The sequence below is a fragment of the Ceratosolen solmsi genome, unplaced genomic scaffold (genome assembly GCF_000503995.2).
Source record: "Ceratosolen solmsi marchali unplaced genomic scaffold, CerSol_1.0 scaffold6, whole genome shotgun sequence".
In the NCBI taxonomy this organism is placed as follows: domain Eukaryota; kingdom Metazoa; phylum Arthropoda; class Insecta; order Hymenoptera; family Agaonidae; genus Ceratosolen; species Ceratosolen solmsi.
In genome coordinates this window covers 7,955,943-7,970,042 of record NW_011948414.1, presented here as the reverse complement: position 1 = coordinate 7,970,042, position 14,100 = coordinate 7,955,943, and the positions used below count along the sequence as shown (strand labels likewise).

At 39.7% G+C, this 14,100-nt stretch overlaps 1 protein-coding gene across 2 annotated transcripts in view; it reads left to right on the top strand.

The window, feature by feature from the left end:
• Positions 1–12,894, top strand: part of Argk1 (Arginine kinase 1) — a 30,355-nt gene extending 17,461 nt beyond the window's left edge. Inside the window, exons 1-5 of one of the 2 annotated variants that reach the window (XM_011506811.1) lie at positions 4,904–5,051; positions 10,005–10,362; positions 11,104–11,478; positions 11,651–11,848; positions 12,704–12,894. In XM_011506811.1, coding sequence (XP_011505113.1) covers positions 5,011–5,051; positions 10,005–10,362; positions 11,104–11,478; positions 11,651–11,848; positions 12,704–12,853 — 1,122 coding nt within the window. In that variant the 5' untranslated portion in view covers positions 4,904–5,010 and the 3' untranslated portion in view covers positions 12,854–12,894. Of the gene's footprint in view, positions 1–4,903; positions 5,052–10,004; positions 10,363–11,103; positions 11,479–11,650; positions 11,849–12,703 lie in introns of those variants that run through there. The other variant, XM_011506812.1, reaches the window with a different exon arrangement.
• Positions 12,895–14,100: the final 1,206 nt, after the last annotated feature.

Genomic DNA, 14,100 nt, shown 5'->3' with positions numbered 1-14,100 from the left:
ATCATCATAAAAACATTTCGAGTGAATATTTAAGCGTGACCTGGAGGAAAAAAAATCGCAATGCCTAAGAAATGCAGAGCATTAAACAAATATTCCCAAGACATGTGATGTTAGCCTTGAGGTATACATTGCACGACCCACACAGAGACAGTCCAGTTGAAACTTGGTTTTACCGTATTAACAACGCGACTAAGATGACTTCAATAGATTCTCGGCCGTCAAGCAGATTTTGTAAAAGCGTGTAATCATTGGCAAACCCAATAAGCGGCTGCTCTTGGCTGTTAATTCAAACGTAGGAACTTTGCACTTGTGACTTCATTCGGTCCCTTTAAAGCTTCGACGCGGCCCTCTTATCTGCCTAAGTGGCGGTAGGGAGGCGGAAGGGAAGGGAGCTGTGCTCGCACACACTTAATTCGACTCCTCTCTACCGGTTGCGCCTTTATTTCTCAACAAACAAGGGCCCTGAATATCCAAGTTGCTCGCATTTCTCGTCCCACTGCAAAAAAGAAACGCATCGAACTTGTAGCGTGAGTTTCGTGGCAGGCATCGGGCGGTGTGGTTGGAGGGTTGGGGGTTGGGGGCGGGGGAGGAGGGATACACAGTACTAGTAGTAGACGAGTCATAAGATTTAATATGCAATAACGGAAACGGATCTTCTCCAGTTTGATCTAAAAATTTGGGGCTACTTAATTCAGGGGATTTGCTTGCAAATTCGATTAAGTATTGCTTTAAATAATTGTTTTAAATATAATCGTTTTAATGGATAATGGCGCCATGCGCGTGCTTATGAATATTTATCGGGAGCCAAGTACAGCGCAGTCGTCAAGTACAATCGCTTAATAATTCAGTTAAATTTCTGACATCTATCATTTTCATTTCCAATTTTTCGAATAGCGCTCCCTCGAAAATTAAAATGTAAGATGTTGACGAGATGATATAATAAATATATTTAAAGTTGCTCTTTTAAATCAATCGGATGACGAAATAAACGAGCAAGCGCACAAGTGTGCCGTGCATTTAGCGACATCCAGACAATTCCGAAAGAACTCGAGCGACAGAAAGCGTGGCTCTTCCCATTTGGGGTGGGGGGATGATACCTTTGCGACAAGAATCTCCTGGCAGATTTATCATAGAGATGCGTAAATTGACACTTTTCGTGTAAATTTATTCCAATTAAAGTCGAGAAAAAATAAGATGGCGTCAAATGACACTATTTTGACGTTCTATTAATTACGTCGTATTCTCCTGTCCTTTGAGTGGTTTTGCAAATCATCTCGCGGTTAAGTTATAATCTCGAGAGTGGAAAACCGATTGGTCGATAGCAGAGTTTGTTCAATTTTATCTGGAGATGCTATTACTGGATCATTAATTAATTGTCATCTTTTTTTTTTTTTTTTTTTTGCTTTCTTTCTTATTAGTAGATTTATTTTTTTGTTCGATTATTGAAAGATTTGTGATTTTGTCATTTATAACACCGCATTTAGTTGACGCTTTTTCGTTTTTTTTTTTTAGTTATCGCGGTTGACTTACTTAACAAAATACTGAGTGTAAAAATTTACGATCCCAGAAAAAGATATTTTAAATTAGTTTTTTGTTATGTGACTATGTGCAATTTTTGAGCTTCTTTCCAAAGTTTTTCAGAATTGACAGTGACGCGGCGACACCGAAACAAGCAAAACACCGCGATTAATAATATTTTAATCTTGACGATAATTTATCGACGACTTTTGACTGTTCGATCGCAGTGATGTAATAGTGAGCTAATAAAAACGAAGATCCTCAGGTTCGATTAATATGTGTCCGGTAACTATATGAAGCACTGCTCAATGTATTTCGGCATATTTTTCTTACGTAATCCATATATCTACCATGGATTTCGTTTTATTGGCATGATTTAAAAAACATTTACATTAATAGTCATCTATTATCTTGGAAATTGGTTGATACGATAAATAAGTTATGATACATCGTTTAACGGTAAATAGATATCGTATATATAAAATGAAATGCTTGAAATGTAACGTTGAAAAAGGTGCGTAAGATAGTGTATTAGAAATATGAACGTGCGAAGAAAGGAAAACGATGAAAATGTCTGATAACAATATAAATTACTTCGTTAAAGAAAATATCTAGAGGGAGAGAGAGAGAGAGAGAGAGTAAAATCTGAACATTCCAGACAATAAGTCGTGAACCAATAGGAATCGATGCATTTGAGGGACGAGGAGAGGCTAGGGGAGAAAGGAAGCATTAATCAAGCGATTGTATTTAATATTCAAAAGAAAGCTACTGCAATAAGAACCATGTCCTTGTAAATTATGAAAGCTCGTAAATCCTGGCTATGATTTCAGTTGAGCGGGGGCGCATCATAAACATTTTCTAATGCATTTACGCATATTTATACTTTATTCGTTAATAATATTTTATATCCTGATAGTGAAATTCATTATTTCGATTATTCTTACAAAATAGTCATAAATCAATGTTACGCAATGTGTTCACTAAGCCTGATTAAAAAGTCAATGGTGATAATTATTATATTATAATTTCAACGTTAAAGGCTAAGCTTGTAATGTTAGACCGTGAAATTCAATAATCTCATTGTGATTTCACATGCGAGTTGTGATTAAACTAAATGATACAATAACATCCGCGACTGTTAGGATTTTTATTCGCACAGCACCGCAAGTCTGGTAAGCAATTTATCAGAAGATGGTAATACGGTCATGCTCCTTGCTGTACTATCGATGCGTGTGCAAGTATTGAATAATAAAGAGAGGGACGAGGCAAAAAAAACAAACAAACAAACAAGAACGAAGACTCATAAAATTAATTTTTCAACAGGCCCGAGCCTCCTCGCAGCCAGCTAATTGCCTCATCCACTATCACCAACTTGTCAAATTTTATGTATCGAGCGTTCGATCGGTCCTCCCCACCTCATTAATGCCGTGTAATTACAAAAATGACCAAATAGCTGATTATCGAACCGAACGATCGATGCTCTTATGACATAATCGCCATCCTTCCACTGAAAAGAACCTCCCACCCCAACCCCAATACGTGTCGCCGTCAAGACTGCAAGTGTGTAAATACAGGCCTCTCCGGCCTCGCAAACCGCCGCCAGGAAAAGCCTAATGTAAGTGTGCATATCGTAGAGCCTCGGGACACCCTCGCCTCCGTAATTACATTGCGTGGCTATGGATGGACAAGTGCGTTTAGACGGGGGGGGGGGGCGTTCGAGATGCGATTGGGAGAATGTGCGCGTGCGTGGGGACTGGTTGCGTAATATCGACCGTCGGCGAGATCCTCCCGCGACCCCACCCTGGTCTCTGTGCGTACGGCGGCGCAACGTAATCCTGCGAGGGGGCGAGGAGGGGCTGACGCGCCTTTTCGTCCCGAGGCTTAAGCCGCTGCCCTTGACAATGCGAAAAGATACGTCGCATTGTCAAGCCCCCCCCCCCCATCCGCAACTTCGATCTGGCATCCGATTCAGCACTCTGCATCGTTAGGATCGCTCTCTCTCTCTCTTCCCCTCGTGCGGCCACTTTCCTTGACCAACGATTGTGCTTGCTTTTCAGCAAAATTCTGATTCGAACATATCGTTACGTATTTATCTCCCGCTTTCGTAACCTTCTGCCATCGATAATTAATAGCCGAAAACTCTTGGCGGTCGCCTTCCCTATGCGCTCGTCAACTTTTATCGATCGCCACCTTATACGAGCTTACTCAACGATTACTTAAGCGATTTTCGCTCTATCGACGAACGCTCGTCGGACTCCCGTTACGTCATAATAAAATGACGGCAATTTTCGAATTTTTCATCTCTCGTCCCATCGCATTCCCGATAGATCGAGCTTCTGCGACCCTTCGGCGACCCTTCGACGCCCCTTTTCCACACGCTCGTCCGGACAGAGCGTATGCAACAGAAGCGCCGCACCTACGGAGAAAATTCCCCCGACTCCCGGGAAATAGAAAACGGGAGAAAAAAGGCATCCCAGACACGAGCGACTCTCTCCTTCGTCGTATCCTTTTCTCTCATTACACTTATAAATGCTCCTCCTCTCATGCGCCTGACCGACTGTCCTCCTCTCCGTCCATCTTTCATTATATTTCCTCACTATCCCTCTTCCTTTCTCGTCCTTTCTCGCCCCCACCCTCCCACCATAACACCATTCGCCTCATCCCCGATACAGCTGTCCCCCTCTTCCTTCACCTACCAACGGCCGTGCTCGGTGTGCACACGCACATTCCCAGCGTGGCTGCTCCTGCTCCCCCTTACCCTATCGGCCGCCCCTCTTCGTAGTCGCGGTAGTATGCGCGCGTGTACACACACAATCGCGGCAGCACGCCGACAAAGCGCATGAAGAGAGAGAGAGAGAGAGAGAGAGAGAGAGAGAGAGATAGCGTACGCTCCGGTCTACACACCTCGCGGCACACGCTGTACTTAGTGATAGCGTAGAGACTGTGGCGTACGGTTCGCGGTGCGTGTCTGCCTCTCTTTGGGCCCCGACTGACTCCTTATCGCGTCCCACAAGCCACACGACACGCGCAGAGTCGAGCGCGAGTAGTGCTTCGTCCGGGAGGGAGCGGTCATCGAGGTAGAGGTAGAGAGAGAGAGAGAGAGAGAGAGAGAGGGAGTGAGAGAGAGAGGGTGAGAGAGGTAGAGAGGTAGAGAGTGATATATACGGGGATCGTCGTCGATGGCGCCGGCGAGAATCGGCGCTCCATAATCGCGCGGCGGCTGTCCTTTTTCGCCATAACCACACCCCTAGACGTATCTCGCGCGGGAGGACGACGCGCACAGCGGTGGCTGGAGGACGCCTATCGATCCCAAGCCCGGACAGGCAGTCGAACCGACAGCAGGAGGTAGCGGCGCATGGACCTGGATAAGCGGGGAGGAGGTGCCGCGTAATCTTACGCCAGCTCCGTTAATACTTACGTTAATACGTGCAACGTACTCCTCGTCCCCTCGTGTGTCGACCCGCGAACCAGCACAAACGGGCGCCGGCGATCATGGGCGGATGTACCTCCAAGGATACCGCCTCGAGCGATGAGTACGTAGCGTAACCCTTCCCTTCTCCCACCCGCTCCAATCCTTGTATTATTATCATCATTACTGTCATCAAGACTTGTTGCGTCGTCGTCGTCGTCGTCGTCGTCGTCTTCATCATCATCATAATCATCATCATTATCATCATCATCTTCATCGTAATCGGTGTCACCACCCTCACCACCCTCGTTCTCTCTCTTCTCCGTTCTTCCTCAATCGATAATCTTACTCGATTATTTTCCTGTTCGATCTTATTGCTCCCCGTGTCTCCCCTAATACATAAAGAAGACGCCTTGCATTAGGTATTCGAGGAGCGCGATCGAGAACATCATCATCCTGCCTCGTACCTTTATCCGATTACTCCAAACTCTTCTCCTCTTCGAATGCAACGGCAGAATGATCGTAAAATGTCACCTCTATATTACTGCATGCCTTGATCATCTAGTATTCTGCGTAATAATAAGTTATTGTTTTAATGTTCGTCTCTGGCGGAAAGCATCATAAGTTCACCTCGTACTTTCGAGCACAGAGAGAAAAGAAATCCTTTTATTATTTTTCTTTCTTCTTCTTCTTCTTAATACGTTATATTATATCTAGCTGCTTGCGTTTTTCATAGTGTATTTTATGATACTGCCTGTGCTATACGTACTACTCTTCGTATTACACAAACCGACATTCGTAACTCCATTGTAAACTCATCTCGTAAATTATATATTAAATAATAGCGCTAATCCCAACAGACGCTTGTCGCCTCCTTCGTCTCTTTTATGTGCTTATTACGAAGCAATAAAGCCGACGAGCAATCTACCGATAAAACTGTCTCCCACCCATCCCTTGTACGCCCGAATCTCACATCCCCTCTGCCCTCTAAAAAATTCCATTGCTCACCAGGTAGATCGAGCCGGCAGCACGCGCTCGCGTTAATTACTCGGAAAAACTCAAATTCGAGTGCTCGGAAAAGATGTCACCGGGCACTTTTGTCTCTTAATTTACGCATCGCACTCCTCCTTACTTGGCTATAGCCTATATATACTATATCATCGGCCGGAACTCCTTAACATGTGTGCGCTACCACGATGTCGCGTGACTACGACAAAAGGGTGAAAGGAGCCATTTAGTCGCCGAGGGGTTCGCAGGATTAGCAGAAAACAAAAAGGCACAACCCAACCGACCGTTGTCGATTAGAATTACAAAAAAATTTTTAAGCTTCTCTATCTTATCTCTCTGTGCCCGTGCATAATGAAATCAGTGTGCATTGAATGGGCGACGGGGAGGTATGCGAATTCAACGCTCGAGACGGATATTAACCGATTTGTACTTTGAAGAGGCACGCTGCATTACCGACCGAGCCGTAAATGCCGGCACGTGCACTCGCTAGACGACTGCATGGAAAATTAATTTCACGTTCGGGCAATTTCTTTCGAATTTTTGCCTTTCACGGATTAGGGCCCTCACTTGCCCCATCACCCATCTCCTCCTCCCGTCCCTCCCGTATCCATACCTTCGCTATATTATTATACTATATTATGGCGTACGTAGGGGCAGTTTTGCGGCAGTATTATGTCACTCTGTTCAAAGAAGAAGCCGAGCTCGATTGTATCTTTTGCATGCGCAAAGAGATGTGCTATAAATCGATCGGATACGCGGAGGTGCAAAAAGGACGATGTCATTAGCGCCCAGACCGATCGATCGAGCGATGAGTATCTCTCAGCCAAGCGACATTTCGTAATGATTGGCAAGAACGCGAGGCTTTTTTTACAAACACGTGTCGCATACGCGTTCGCTCGTTTCTCACGTCGGCTAAATCGTCGGCTAAATCGTCGGCTAAATCGTCGGCTAAATTGACATTCATCCCTACGTATTCTTCTAGCATTTCGAAATATCGCCAAACTCGGCGGACGTTTGACGAGACGACAAAACCACCTAACGATGGACTTTTTAACATTAGTTTTGATAATCGTCGAATTATAAATTATAAAGTACTTTCATCATACGTCGGTGCTCGACACTTTTCTTTATCGAGGCTCAATGGCATATTGAGTAAGCCAACAGAAATCGGCCTCATAGCTTTATTTATAAAAATAGTTCGATAATGTTTGTTAACCTGGATTTACTTTAAACAGCGCGTATAATCCCTAAAGCTACTTTAATGAAGGGAAATATTCGAAAAATAAGTTTTTTGTATAACTTGGTTTCAGTATGCACTACACGGGCCATTTGCGTAACTTTCTATAATATTAAATTACCAAGTCTATAAAATATTTGTTATCACTGATATCACCATTGAGTAACAAAGAATTATTCTATTTAATTAATCAGCGCGTGTAGACATGTCGTTGGCGGCATGTATATGTTATGTATTCACCGTGGGCTTGGTCTTTGCTCGGGAATAAGTTTAAGAAAATTTTAACGGATTTTTCTTAAATATTGCAAAATACGCTAGACTATTCGCGACTTTGGAAGAAATTCCAGAAATCGAATTGAAGCATTTACAATAGATAAGAAAAAAAAAATATATATATATATATAGATAGTGCAATTGTCTCTTGTAAAAAAATCACATTTAATGAAATGTTATTTGTGCTTGAGCTCTATAATGATTTATAATTATTTTTAAAAATTTTCGAACCTTATTTTATGCTAAATCGTGAGTAGTAAATGAATTCGTCACCTCGCAACAAAATCACAAATAAATTATTAATTCGTTAAAACTTATTTGTAGCTAGGCGAGCCTTTCTTCTAAATTCTCCGGAGCATCTTCCGGTTATCTAGCAATCCTTTTCTGTAATTCACGACGCTGTGCATTCAAATTAATCTTTACGCAATCTAAAACGAAGACATTGTGAAATTTTTTTTCTTTCGCGCATTTCACTCACGCATCCCATAATAATTGTTTGATAATTAATAACGTTATTCCTTTACTTTCGTACCCGTTACTTATGATTAATATTTCATGTCATAAGGAACGAATTAAGAGAGGAAAACGTGTCAATTAATAATTAGTTGCGAGAAAATGTTATCGCTTTAGCTGCCGAGCGTCATCTTGGCAGCGCATGTAAAGACACATTTCACTTGACTTACTTCAATTGAAGAAACTTTTTAATAAATATGATAATATACCGTCTAATTAGTATTTCCTTACTGATGCGTTATTTATTAATACATAAGCAAGGAGAATTAATTAATACTAAAATGTCGGGCGGTTGGCGTGGGTAGGGGGTAGGGGGTAGGGGGAAGGGAGGTGGAGGTGAAGGTGGAGGTGGAGCTGGAGGTACGCGGATAAATTTGTGTTATTTAAATTAATGAGAAGAGTAGATCTTGAGATGAAAAATAAAAAATTCTCCGCAGTCGTCGAAGTGTGCCATGTATATGACGTGAAAAAGTACGTAAAGTGTAAAATCCAATTAGTCGGCCGGAGTCAAAATGAAAAATTTCGTCCAATTGCTTCTTCGCGGCGAACCGTCATTCTGAAATTCTCTTCTTGGAAAAGGAAGGCGAAGCTCCAAGACGTGCTTAATTCGTCGAGCAAAGAGACAAAGGTTAACGGTCGTGGGCTATGATGTCTCGGCCAGGCCGTATAACTTGGGAACTCTTGGCACATCGGCAACGCATGGGCAACCGATCGAAGAGTAATGAGGAGAGACCGGGGTTTGGTTGGCGTCGGGGGGGGGGGAGGAGTTAGTCATGTTTTAGCGGTGCACAAGCGGAAGCTGCCGCCGGAATATTATACACTTATATGCGCTCGCCTTATTGGGACAGACAGGAAATCGCGTAGGCGGTGACGCAAATCTTCCCTTTTTTTTTCTCTACTCTCCTTTTGTCTCGTAACTCCTTCGCGACGCTATAAAATGCCGAGACTTTTATATGAAAAAAAATTTTTTTTTCATTTAGCGTTTGTGTGGCGCAATCCACTCCCCTTACATCGCTACGAACAAGTTCGTGGAATTTATATATCTCATGTTCGCGCGATTATTCTGTTGGTTTGATCGATACCACTATGGCGCGTCTCGTTTTTTCTACTCCTTGACAAGTCCACTACAACATAGCGCTTATGGACAGATAATTTGAAAAGAACAAAAGAATCAATTTAATAATGTTTTAATTACCGAGAACGTATATGAACATTAATTGTGTCTTTATATGTTGTAATTATTGGATGAGTGTATTAGATAATGTGCCTATATTATTTAGTGATTAGTTAACTCAATTTTGTATTATATGTACCAATTAATTGTCGTTGTATTGAAAATTACCATTGAAAATTATAATTTACTTTTTGTGTATTTATCAGTGCTAAGGTATTATTATTATTAAAAAAGTGTATAAATATTTATTTCTTACGTGTATTAATATTACATATTAAACTATAAATAAAAATTTTATTAAAATATAACTTTCCTTGTAGTGACTAGAAAAATTTCCAGTGTCAAGAATAATTTTATGTATTATGTAATTTAAGTGCTAATTGCTACAATGATAATAACATTTTATTATTTATTATTTACACTTGCACCTGACTTCTAGGTTTAGCAACTCTCGTATAATTAAGACGTTGATCAAATATAATTTTCCATCGTATGATTGTTATATAAAAGTTTATACATAAGAGTTATTTAAAAGAGTTAATTTAATAACTAATATATTTTAATTGTTCGATCTTAACTTTGCGCAATTGATATTGCGATAAAATGAAACATTCTCTATTGTAATTTAATTATTTTTAGATAATATTATTCGAGTACTCTTGCCGTTTTAATATATATATATATATATATATATATATATATATATATATATATATTTTGTTGTTGTTGTTGTTATGGATGACATCGTCCATTATGAATATAGAAACAAATTAAATAATGAAATATTCAAATAGTCGACAAGTACAATCAAACCTATTTACAAATGCAACTACGAAGACTAATCGGGCCGCTGAAAAATTGGGCTGTTTCAGAAAAAAAGGCGGAATGGTTGACCAGGCAGTATTGGACAAGCTCGAGGCTGGCTTCAACAAGCTCTCCTCCTCGGACAGCAAGTCCCTGTTGAAGAAATACTTAACCAAGGAGGTATTCGACGCCCTCAAGACCAAGAAAACGTCCTTCGATTCATCCCTCCTCGACGTCATCCAATCCGGTATCGAAAATCCCGACTCCGGTGTTGGCATCTACGCGCCGGACGCCGAGTCGTACACCCTCTTTGCAGACCTCTTCGATCCCATCATCGAGGACTATCATCGTGGATTCAAGAAGACCGACAAGCATCCACCAAAGGACTTCGGCGATGTCGACACTCTCGGCAATCTCGATCCATCTGTAAGCTGCTACCTACCATTACCACACTTTTTCATTCCAGCCTATTTTTTTTCTCTAGTCCCTCTTATTCATCCTCTCATTTGCAATTATACTTGATACCGAATAGTTTGCCCCCTTTCACCTACACTAAACTATTACCGCGTATATTATGATTTTCCACGGTGAGCTTTTCAGCTCTCTGTCAACGCCACTTTACCCCGCTGCATTTATATTCGCGGATTATGCTATACTATGACGACTACTCTGGCTACCTACTTTGAGTGCTTGTAATAACTATTTCTCGTTTCCTATTCAAAATTGGTTTAATTTCAAACGCAGATTAGTTCGTCCGTCATCCAGTTGACTGTTCTATGAATGTACTGTAGTAACTCGTTATAACAGCGGATATTGTAGAAAACGAGGTGAAAACGGGATAATTCTGTTAAACTAGAGTCACAAGAATGTTTAATAAAATTGGATCGTTTATTATGACTATTAGCCAGACGATTGCCGAGACGAATGTGACATAAGCCAGATTAATAATAATTTGGCAATTGCTGCTTAAGTAAATAACCGCAATTTTTCTGTAAATTTCGATGGAAATGCGTCGGCAATGCCCCTATGTAAACGACGTTTACGCGCACAAGATGGATTCACATAGACGCGAATTCACGATCAGTTCGACGTAATAAAGCATAAACGCAAATAGAAAATGAAGGCATATCGATATTTAATTGCCTTGGCATTGCTCTTATTGTTCAGGGGGAGTTCATCGTGTCAACCCGTGTGAGGTGCGGACGCTCCCTCCAGGGCTATCCATTTAATCCCTGCCTCACCGAGGCCCAGTACAAGGAAATGGAGCAGAAGGTGTCGAGCACTCTCTCTGGCCTCGAGGGCGAGCTCAAGGGTACCTTCTACCCACTCACAGGTATGAGCAAGGACGTGCAGCAGAAGCTTATCGACGACCACTTCCTCTTCAAGGAGGGCGACCGCTTCCTCCAGGCCGCCAATGCATGCCGTTTCTGGCCCACCGGACGTGGCATCTTTCACAACGATGCCAAGACCTTCCTGGTCTGGTGCAACGAGGAGGACCATCTTCGCATCATTTCCATGCAGATGGGTGGTGATCTTGGACAGGTTAGTGCACACACCGACATACCCGGCTTAACCATTCTTCCCCGATCGAGATAAATAAACCAACATATCATCGGGGCTGGGTGGGGGGGGGGTTGTTTAATTCCTGGATAGACACGCCAAATCAATTGAAGTTGTAAGTAAATGCTACATTATCGTAATATGACGGTTATAGGTGTACCGTCGTTTGGTGAGCGCTGTTAATGACATTGAGAAAAGGCTGCCCTTCTCCCATCATGAGCGTCTTGGCTTCTTGACCTTCTGCCCTACAAACCTGGGTACGACAGTCCGCGCTTCCGTGCACATCAAGGTGCCCAAGCTCGCAGCGAACAAGGTGAAGCTCGAAGAGGTTGCTTCCAAATTCAACCTTCAGGTAAGTCTCGATCATTCTAAATGCGTACCTAACATCGGCAAAAGCGTGTATTGATAATCCGTGTTGTGGAGGGGGAGGGGGAGGGGGGATGTAACAATCCAATGCTGGGCAATTGTTACCATTTTTGCACGAAACTGGTGTCCTTCGATATCGCGTGTTAATAAAGACTGATGCTTTGATCTGTTTGCCAATAATTAGGAAAGCAAGGCCGAATAATACAATTGCGTATAATCAGGATGTATTATTCATTTAGTCGGTTGAAATGTGCAAAGTTTCAAAACTGTTTGAAATTTGATTGAAATGACGTACTTATCGTCATTGAGAAGAATGTTTGTTTTATTTACTTTGGAATTACAAAGGTGAATTTTAATTTTGAACAAAATCATGCTCTTTTTAAACTATTAGAACAGGATTCTTTTTATTTTTTTATTTTTTTAAACTTGTTTGATGAAAAATTAACGAAAAAAAAAGATTTCATATGCCATTCCTAACTAATGACAAAATTACTTAGTTAGTAGACAACTATTAATACATATTGCTAAAAAGAGAAGAAAAAGAAAGTGAAAAAAACTGTTCCATTGTTCAAAGTTGCTTGGATCTTACCATTTATATTATACGTTAAGTATGATCATTACAATATATTCTCAAATATTACGACAAATAAAAAGTCGCTTTTAATTACCAAGGATTAACAAGTAACAAATTTTACATTCAATCGAAGATTGATCTTATAGATAATGACAAAGTCTTAAATTGTTAGTTTGAATTTATCGTTAAAAGTATAAGAGAGCAATGCGCTACAGTATCGCTTGGAATATGACTTTTTGAATTATGTCGATCAATTGTCATTTTTAGGTACGTGGTACACGTGGTGAACATACCGAGGCTGAAGGCGGCATCTACGATATCTCCAACAAGAGACGTCTGGGACTTACCGAGTATCAAGCTGTCAAGGAGATGCACGATGGCATTGCCGAACTTATCAAGATCGAAAAAGAGCTTTAAATGGTTGGTAAAGATGATAGTTGGCCTTTCAGCTTCCAACAAAATCTGTCCGTGTCCGTAACTTATTACTTTTACATATTGCTTTTGTATGGAAATGATATTGAAGGTGCTAAATTATTTTCAATCATAAATATTGCTTTCATCGTGAACGATTGTCGGGCAAATGAATGCAAAAGCGCATAGACAACAAAACTTAAATTTACAATAATATGCTGCTTTGGCAATTATAGTAAAACGCGTATTTTTAATTATTTGAATTTTATAATGAAATGAATGTTCCTTGCGAGACCAAATTGGAGACTTTAGATTGAAATAACAACATTACAAAATTGTAACAATTATTTAAAAAAGATAGAAAAAATATACAATGCGAATCGTAATTTATAGCAATTCGGACTATAATACTAATACGTGCAAAACATTTCTTTATTATTAAATTGTCGATAAAATAATCTTTGGAATTTTTAACTTTCTTAATCGAATAATAAATACTTTTATATCGACCATAATTGTTTTAATTATACGGATCTTCAATCTTTAAAATAATCTTATCTGTGAAATATTATAAATTTCATGCATATTTCAGACTCTAAATTAAATTAATGATAAATAAATTAAAATAAATTCTTGAAGAAAAAGGCAGTTTTTTTTTTTTTAAAAAAATAGCCAAACTTTATAGAATAAAGTATTAATTTGTCAAAACAAATTTCATTGCACATTTATAATTCAATATCACATTGTTTATAAGGATAATTTAACTACTACAAGTGCTTCTATTTTAATTTACATTTATTATTCTTCTAACAATCATATAATTTTAAATTAAATTTTCAATTAAAAATTTTAAGAATAGCTAACAAATGATTGTTAATAGCGATAAAATGACTTTAAATATACGTTGTCAAGAATTTTGACTAAAAAATTTATAAAATTACAATTTAATTTTAAATGCTTTTATAAATATAAATTTTTTTCGAAAAAGCTGTTCTTCGTTACTTTAATCCTGTCACAAATTAACATTCTTTTATAAACAATGTTAAATCGAGTAAAATTCTTTGAAATCAACCATTAGCATTTGTTATAGACTATGAAAAACATAATGAATTGGATTTTTTTTATGATATAAGTATATAATATTTTAACAGATAAATTTAAGATGGAGAATATTATTTTATTACTTGCATTAATATCAATATTTATATACATATTGATTGGCTATATTATTTATAAAAATAAGTTTCTTTTTA